The sequence below is a fragment of the Labeo rohita genome, chromosome 3 (genome assembly GCF_022985175.1).
Source record: "Labeo rohita strain BAU-BD-2019 chromosome 3, IGBB_LRoh.1.0, whole genome shotgun sequence".
In the NCBI taxonomy this organism is placed as follows: domain Eukaryota; kingdom Metazoa; phylum Chordata; class Actinopteri; order Cypriniformes; family Cyprinidae; genus Labeo; species Labeo rohita.
This window is the reverse complement of record NC_066871.1, coordinates 25,416,980-25,425,962: the sequence shown is the minus strand read 5'-3', so window position 1 is coordinate 25,425,962 and position 8,983 is coordinate 25,416,980. Positions and strand designations below refer to the sequence as shown.

The following is an 8,983-nucleotide window of genomic DNA, read 5'->3' as shown; positions in this document are numbered from 1 at the left end:
ACTGGAGACCGGAAATGCAAAGCATCCTTCAGGAAAAACGTTCAGGAAAAATGTCTATTGCATGTTGCCACTGGGTGGATTTTTATCATTATAGGGTGGTTGTGTACACACACTGCCAACACACATTTATTTATGTGAAAATAAGTTTTGCATCCGATAAACCCTTTAAATAAAATACGTTCTGATGTTCATTCATTGTTTTTTTCATGCTTTAAGTAAAGAAGAAAAAGAAGATTTTAAGAAATTCAAACAATAAATACCGTTTTGTGGCTCTTTAATGTGTCATGACAGATCAGTATATTGCCTTATTAGATCAATGACACGTGAACCTATCATCTTCATCAGTCATCGGATGCTAAGTTCACTTTTACATGTTGTTTGAACATTAATGTGTGTTGGTAGTGTATGTACAAATCTACCCTATAATGATAAAAATCCATGCAGTGGTTTTTAATTAATCTGTAAAAATAATATCCCCTTTTTCAGATCGAGCCGTTCTCAGATGCCTGTCGTTGTTGCGTCACACCAACAGAGGCCCCTCCCACGATAGCTGATTGACATGAGCGTCTTACCTCAGATCAGTTGTAACAGTCCGACCTCCATGTTTTGATGCCGGAGCATTGAACGATTGAGGTGTTGTGCTGCTGGATGTAATAATGAACGTAGTGGTCGTCATTTACTCCTGCGCAAATCATTCATGATCCAGCTTCACCTACAGCAGAAGTGAGTATAAGGGTTTTTTTTATGAATCTTTGCTATCGCCTTTCCTAATAATGTGCTAGTTAGCAAGTTTAGCTGGTAAACTCGGCTAAAGTAAACAGGCTCGTCACTCCACAGAAAGAAGAGAGGGGCGGGGCAAGCAGAGCTCATTTGCATTTAAAGCAGCCTCGACCAGAATGGGATGATTTTTCCAGAGCTGATTTTGACAAGGTAAAAAGGTTGTTGTTTTGCACTACCATTGAGAATTTTTAACCAAAGTATATTATAGACTTTTCATTAAGACCCTAAAGAATCATATCAACTTGTGGAAAATGGGCATCTGATGACCCCCTTTAAAACATGGAGAAAAAAAAACATGAATGAACATCAGAACCAATTTATATTTAAACTGCAGAAAGATGTCAGTACACACAATGTTTCAAGTTTAAGTCCACTGAAGTATTCTGGATTTATATCGTAATTACCATAATTTTGTGATGACAACACGTGATGTTCTGCTGGGAGCTGTTCACACCCTTGGACTATCAATGCCTAAACATAGCCCTTAATAAATCTGTGGTGGTCATTTGGTTACAAGTCGTAGCTTTCAGAAAGCTCCCAATTCACAAGTTGTAATTACAAGTTCTACGATGATGGGAATGCTTTTGACAAGTTGGTTTCTCATAATTACAGTAATTACCATATGGCATAAATGCACCTTTAATCTACTCTCCTCTCTGATTTGTTTTTGGCATTATGATTGGTCAGATGGTCTGTCAATCAAGTTGTTTGCAAACGGTCAATTAAGGATGTTTCTAGATGCCACGCTTACTTTTCTTTGTCTACGTTGTCTTATTTTTCACACTCTCTTGGCACCAAACGTTTTGATTTACAGAGACGTGTGTCTGGTGTCCTCTCTCATTCTTATTCAACAAAAAACAGACAGTAACAAACAATTTAGATGATGTCAAAACATTGTGATTTCACCAACATTTCACCATCAGTCTCCATAGTAACCATGAGGTTTTTCTCTCTGTAGATATTTCTGTTTATCCATTTCACATCTCTGTTTTCAAGCTGTTTCAGAAGCTGCTATAATGACATCATTTTTCCACATCCTCTCCAAATATCATTCTGCCTGCTCTTTTTTTGTCAATATACCTCATTCTGTCATATGATAATTTTGACTTTTTTTTATTGCACTATTCTAATCCTCTTTTCTGATCAGACCAGTTTGACCCCCACTATCTCTCTCTGTCTGTTGAGAAGTAATCTTAGCATACAGTACCAGTAATGGTGGTGAGCGCAGAGGGCGCTGGGATTACTGGGCTACTCTTACGCAAACACATTTTAGGATTCAAGAAAATGCTGTGCATTAGCAGTTTACGTAACAAGTCATGTATGCATGCAGACATAACACACTGATAAACATGATGACGGTGTAATACGTCATCATATTCAGTCCTTACATAAAACACACACTCATGTGGATTATGGTACATTTACATCTGCAGTTAAAGGAAACGGCTGCACTGAAGAGCATTTAAGGTAACCTAAAATAATTTTAATGATATATAGCTTATTTATTTATGAAGAATTTCAATGCATTACATATTGAATATTTGTTCATTATAAGGAATTATAAATTAATGCTGATGTTTTAAAGATTAAAATGTACAAAGAATAAAAAGAGTAATAATAAATAGTAAAAGCCGGTCAGCCATTTGCAGTCACAGTAACTTGTTTTGTCTGGTTCTGTTTAAGAAGCTGGATTTGATCCTATTTCTCTCTCACTCTTGCTCTCCCACTGTCACTTACTCACTCGTGCGTTTATTCTCTGACTTGCTCCCTCCCTCTGTATCGTTTAATCATTCAGGAGCTGGTGACTGACAGTGAGGAAGGTTTGTTCTTGCTCTGAATTGAAGAACAGGAGGAAAGAAGAGTTGGCTGACTGAAGCACCTCGAAGCAGAACAAAACTGGAAAGCACAAAACTTCCTCCACTCGTTCCTGTGGACAGAAAAACAGACAAAATAGGTGAGGAAATATTTTTGTTAGAAACTTCAGTTACAGTGCTTTGAATTGCAGTATAAGAGTTAGGTTTCTACTTACACAAAATTTATAGTATAAATATGTAGGCACAGGTTCACTGCAGAATTGTCTTACTACATATTTTTATCACTTAATTCTGTTTGTGACACTTTACAAAAAGTTTTAATTTGTTAACATTAGTTAACTACACTCTACACTAATACAACGCTGAGCTAAAAGCAACCCAGCACTGGGTGGAATATAGACAAATGTTTGACTAGGTGGTTGGTTTAAAAGTTTAGCCCAACCTTCTGGGTAGTAACTATTGCTTAAAAATTACTATATTTCTTGCTTAAAATAAACCCAAAATAGGTTGTAAATTAACATTTATTAATAGGTTCAATAAATGAACACTAATTAATAAGTTGAATAAATAATAATTAAATGATTCAATTTATTTAACGCAGCTTTTTTTAATATATATCAGTTAACATGAACTAAAAATGAACAATAATTTTACATTTATTATGTTAATATCTTAGTTAAGTTAAATAAGTTAACTTCATTTCATCATTTACCAAAGCATTTTTAAAAATAATAGTTGTTTTTGTTAACATTAGTTAATTCAAACAATGAACAAATGTAATTTTATTAACTACCACGGACAAAGATGACTAAAAGTCGTTAAAAAAAATAAATCAGCTTTGCCATTACAAGAATAAATTACATTTTAAAGTATATTATAGAAATTATTTGTTTAAAATATTATACAGTATTACTTTTTTGACTGTATTTTGGTCAAATAAATGCAGCGGTGATGAGCAGAAGCTCTTACTGTCTTTAAACTTGAACAGTGAACAGTCCTGTTATATTTAAATTATAATTTAAAAAAAAAACATATTTTGCATTTTCATCATTTACTGTAATTTTTCTATATTTATAATTTAATATAAAAATAACTATAAAGCTAGAAAAGAACCTTTTATCATTAAAGACTACCCCTACCATAAAACAACTTTTGGACTGAAAAAAATGAAGGGGGAAAGGTAAAAAAAAAAAAAAAAAGATTAAAACATTTATTGCTTACGGTTTATAATAAATATATTAATTAATGTTAACAAACATGACCTTTAAAATTTTACCATTCTATTAAGAAGCTTTGGTAACAATTTACAACAATGTCCATTAGTCAACATTAATCAATGCATTAACTAATTTTGCATTAACTAATTTTAACTAACAAATGAGCAATGCATTTGTTACAGTATTTATTCATCTTTGTTTATGTTAATTAATAAAAGTGCAACTGTTCATTGTTAGTTCATATTAGCTCAGGTCTATTAATTAATATTAACAGATACAAATTTGAATTTAATAATGTATTAGTAAATGTTCAAATTAATATTAAATGACATGTAATTAGTTAATGTTAACAAATGGAACCTTATTGTAAAGTGTTACATAACTTTTTATATTAAAATATTTAGTATTGTTATTGTTATCTATAAAATATATATATATATATATATATATATATATATATATATAAAATATGTTGTTTATCATAATAAATAACAACTAAACAACTAATAAGTATCTGATGGCATGTTGAGACAATCTGGTTTTATATTCATTAGTTGCAGACTTAGTTTAAGTAATGTTAATTTTGTCACAAAACACATTACAGTATGTTAAATATTTGAACATTTTTAGAGACACACAGAAGAAGCTGTCAGATATGAGTCTGGGGCCGGCGTGCATTTTCCTGAGAGGAGCTAAAAACATTGTAAGTCTATTGGCTTTTATCTATTCTTTTATTTTTTTATTTTTTGTCCTGTACTCTAGTACTGGGTGGTACTGATTACACCGCTACATTGCAAAATCCCACAAAGCTCTGGTAGCTAATGTTACCTGAAATTCCTCACTGATCTAAGAATCTGTTTTTTACATACTAAACTTTTGCTGAACTCATCCAAAACCAATCAGTTAATACCCCTCTATAAATATCCGATCTGGTCTGTCTAGTAGAAAAATGATTTCTCTTTATGCTAGTGGATATTAGAGATTGATGAGTGCCTGCAGAAAACATGATATTTTACATCTGAGAGAATGGTCTTAACAGATAACAACAAATTGTTGCTTACATAAACTTTATATTAAGGTCATGTTCAGTTCTACTGAATACAAATATGTGGGTAAATGTGTTAAACTGATGCATACATAAAAAGGAGCCCTAACTGTAGCTGTTTTACAGGAGCGTCCGCTTGCTGATGAGGAGATAGATGGTAAGTCATTTGTTTTACTGTGTTTACCCTGAAACAAAATAAAAACTGTATTTAAAACCAACAATTAAACACAGATTTAATATTTACTTTTAACAGAGTAACTGATTGTTTATTGTAAATGAACTGTTTTTTTATTTTGTAAATGTTCATATCCATATTTCTGGTTCATTTATATAACCAGATTAACCTTACGGAATGAGAAGCAAACCAGATGTGAAATGCCAGATGCCAATGCAATTCGCTGAAATCAACCATCAGAATCTGAGAGCACCACTGAAACTCTTTTTTTTATTTTATAGTCTTTTTAAATTACTATAACAAATGCTGATACATTATATTACTATCCATTAAAGTGAAAAGCTGAATTGAAAAATCAAAAACAAGCTGCATAAACTCCACAAGCCTGATTTGAGAATGATGTTCGAATTTTCCAAATCTTGTACCATCTGTACAAATAGTCACATGATCAAAGTCACAGACTTACTTATTAGATTAGTGACCCAGATATAGCGAAGAATCTAAAATTCCTTTTTTAATGTGTCATTACCTTTCCTAGCTTGAAATTTTATATACATTTGAGACCCAAAGTTTACATACACCTTGCAGAATCTGCAAAATATTAATTATTTTATCAAAATAAGAGAGACTGTACCAAATGCATGTTACTTTTTTAGGTGTATGTAAGCTATTGATCAACTGTATATATATAATGGTAATTCAGTGTTCTTGTGTGTGTTGCAGAGCTGCGCGAGGCGTTTGCCGAGTTTGATAAGGATAAGGATGGTCTGATCAGCTGTAAAGATCTGGGCAACCTGATGAGGACGATGGGCTACATGCCCACTGAGATGGAACTGCTTGAACTTAGCCAGAACATCAACATGAACCGTAAGACATCTTATATCTCTCTCACATTCATGTTGTTTTGTGTCACTCTAGCGGAAATACTGTAGATTATTCTCTTAATCCATAGAAGTTTCAGTTATTTATTTATCATCTGTTGATCACATGGATCTGCTTGTTTTTCAGTTGGAGGAAGTGTAGATTTCCAGGATTTTGTTGACCTCATGGCCCCAAAGCTGCTGGCAGAAACAGCTGGAATGATCGGACTAAAAGAGTTAAGAGATGCATTTAAAGAGGTGAGAAAATTTGCCTTTTTTCTTTCAATTTCAAAGACTTAATTTTTGAATGTAATGTCTTTATGTTTTGGTGTAGTTTGATATGGACGGTGACGGTTCTATCACCATCGAAGAACTGAGGCATGCGATGCTGAAACTGCTTGGTGAAAACACAAACAGGAAAGAAATAGAAGCTGTGGTCCGAGAAGCAGACAACAATGGAGACGGGACTGTTGATTTTGAGGGTAAAATAGATTAATATTTAATCAAATAATGTAGACGGCATACTTTTGTTGACCTATTGTCATAATTTACTAAGCCTCATGTTTTAAACCTGTATGAGTTTGTTTCTTTTACTGTAGATATTTTGACAAATGTTGTTTACCAAATAGTTGATGGTAGCCATTGACTTTCATCATATTTTTTTCACTACTATGGAAGTCAGTGACTTCCAGCAACTGTTTGGTTACCAACATCCTTAAAAATATATTTGTTTGTGTTCAGCAAAAGAAATAAACTCTTACAGGTTTGGAATGACATGAGGGTGAGTAAATTAATTTTCATTTCTGGTTGAACTGTCTCTTTAAGCCTGATTTAGAAATTAGTAGTGACACAGGATGATCTTCACACCGTTCTAGTTTAGCACTGCCACACATCTGTAACACAAACAGATCTACAGACCTTTCCACATACGGAAATGCACGAAAAGGGATCTTTAGACACCATCCTGCTTGACTGACCTTATTCAGTAATTACTGTGGCTGAACGTTCTTTAATATATTAATGTCGGAGCAGCGGAGGTGTTTCCGTAATTAATCAAGACTGTAAGGGATCCAACAACCTATACACCTGCGCTGTTTCATTCACAGTTGGCTCAGAGGACATAGTGGGTCATGGCTGTGTAAAGTGACCATTTTAGCTCAAACGTGCCATGAGCACACGCTCTCACATGTCTCACAGGAACCTCCAATGACACAGATTAACTGAGAGGTCGAGAATGTGCTCATTGTGACCCTGATAATAGAAAAAGTAGAAAAAGAAAATGTGTTTTAAACTTGCCCCTCAGTATTTTTGTTTTAAAGAAAATATTTTTTATAATTTAAACACATTTAATTTAAATAAATATAAAATTACATAACATATTAAGCATTTTTAATGATGTTTATTTCGTACCATATTAGTATTCTCTGAATCAAAAAAAAAAAAAAAACCTACGGGACATTATCCATTAATTTTATAGACATTTCCATTTTAAAACACAACACAATGCAATGTACAGATTTTGTTCTTTAGAGTGTTGTTTATTTTTTGACTCAATTCAATATATATATATTTAAAACAAGTGATTTTTTTTTCTTCACATGAAGTGTTCTACAAAAATGTGAGTTTCCACATATTATAAACTGTTTTCTAGATATATTCTAGATATCTAGAAATATTGATTAATATTAAAGGAGAACTCCACTTCCAGAGCAACAATTTAAAAGTAATTTACTCACCCCCCGTCATCCAAGATGTTCATGTCTTTCTGTCTTCAGTCGTAAAGAAATTATGGTTTTTGAGGAAAACATTTCAGGATTTTGCATCATATAATGGACTTCATTGGTGCCCTGATTTTGAATTTCCAAAATGTAGTTTAAATGCAGCTTCAAAGGACTATAAACGATCCCAGATGAGGAAGAAGGGTCTTATCTAGCAAAACGATCGGTCATTGTTTTTTTTTTTTTCGAAAAATAATCATTTGTATACTTTTTAAGCACAAAAGCTTGTGTAGCACAAGCTCTGGGATGCGCGTCCACAACTTTTTTTTGTTGCTGAAAAAAATAACTGATCGTTTCGCTAGATAAGACTCTTCTTCCTCGGCTGGGATCATTTAGAGCCATTTGAAGCTGCATTCAAACTGCATTTTGGAAGTTCAAAATCGGGGCACCAGTGAAGTCCATTATATGGAGAAAAATCCTGAAATGCTTTCCTCAAAAAACATAATTTCTTCACGGGGTGAGTACATTATTTGTGAATTGTTGTTCTGGAAGTAGAGTTCTCCTTTAATCTAGAAATAGTAGATTAATATGATAATGCATTTTAGGCAGTCACTGTTGCTAAGTAACATCTGAAATTTATGGACTGGATACTGAGACTTACTGAGATCTGCAAGTATCAACTTAGGCTCTCTAGTTAAAACTTTTTTAAATGTCTCTTTTATCTTTTTCCTTTAGAGTTTGTCAGAATGATGTCTAAAAACTGAGAATACACCTGAGACATTGAAGAAGGCCTGAAAAACACTCCAAAGAAGAAAACATCTGCATCAGAGACTCGGACAATCAATAAGGTCACCGGCGACAGTACTATGCATTTGGGAACATTATTTTATACCACTTTGTTTGTGTATTTTTATCTTACTCTGAGTGCCACTTTGTTTTACTTTATTGTTACATGATCTTAAATACTGAATCCTCCATACACTCTGTAAATGATGATGCTGTTATATAGCAGTATTATGTGACAATATTTCAGTGCATGTCTGATATATATGTTCAGAATTGGATTGTGTCCAACTGGATTGTGTGTGGACATGCATACTTGAACTTTTGGCATAAAACCAAGTTTAAAAACTCTCTCAGACTGTTATTAATTTTGCATTAGTGTGTGTGTGTGTGTGTGACCTGATATTGCCGTAATTTGATCATCTAGGCTTTAGTTAAGCTCATCAGTAAAAATGACAAATCATCAGAGGACGGGACCACAGTCTATCCTCTCTCTAATTGCTTTAGTGCATCAGTGTGTGTTTGTACATACTTACATATACAGTAGACATTTTAAATAGAAGACGCATTACATGAGCAAATATTATGAAA

General features: G+C 33.2%; 1 protein-coding gene across 2 annotated transcripts; it reads left to right on the top strand.

Moving 5' to 3' along the window:
• Nucleotides 1–851: 851 nt before the first annotated feature.
• Nucleotides 852–8,646, top strand: cabp5b (calcium binding protein 5b). 2 transcript variants are annotated; one of them, XM_051106111.1, is made up of 8 exons: nucleotides 852–930; nucleotides 2,576–2,734; nucleotides 4,442–4,514; nucleotides 4,983–5,013; nucleotides 5,755–5,898; nucleotides 6,040–6,149; nucleotides 6,226–6,373; nucleotides 8,345–8,646. In XM_051106111.1, exons 3-8 carry the CDS (start codon nucleotides 4,467–4,469, stop codon nucleotides 8,371–8,373), a joined length of 510 nt encoding a protein of 169 aa, XP_050962068.1. In that variant the 5' UTR covers nucleotides 852–930; nucleotides 2,576–2,734; nucleotides 4,442–4,466; the 3' UTR covers nucleotides 8,374–8,646. The 2 variants fall into 2 exon arrangements, with proteins under 2 accessions (XP_050962068.1, XP_050962069.1); XM_051106112.1 differs by lacking the exon at nucleotides 852–930 and adding an exon at nucleotides 2,219–2,247.
• Nucleotides 8,647–8,983: the final 337 nt, after the last annotated feature.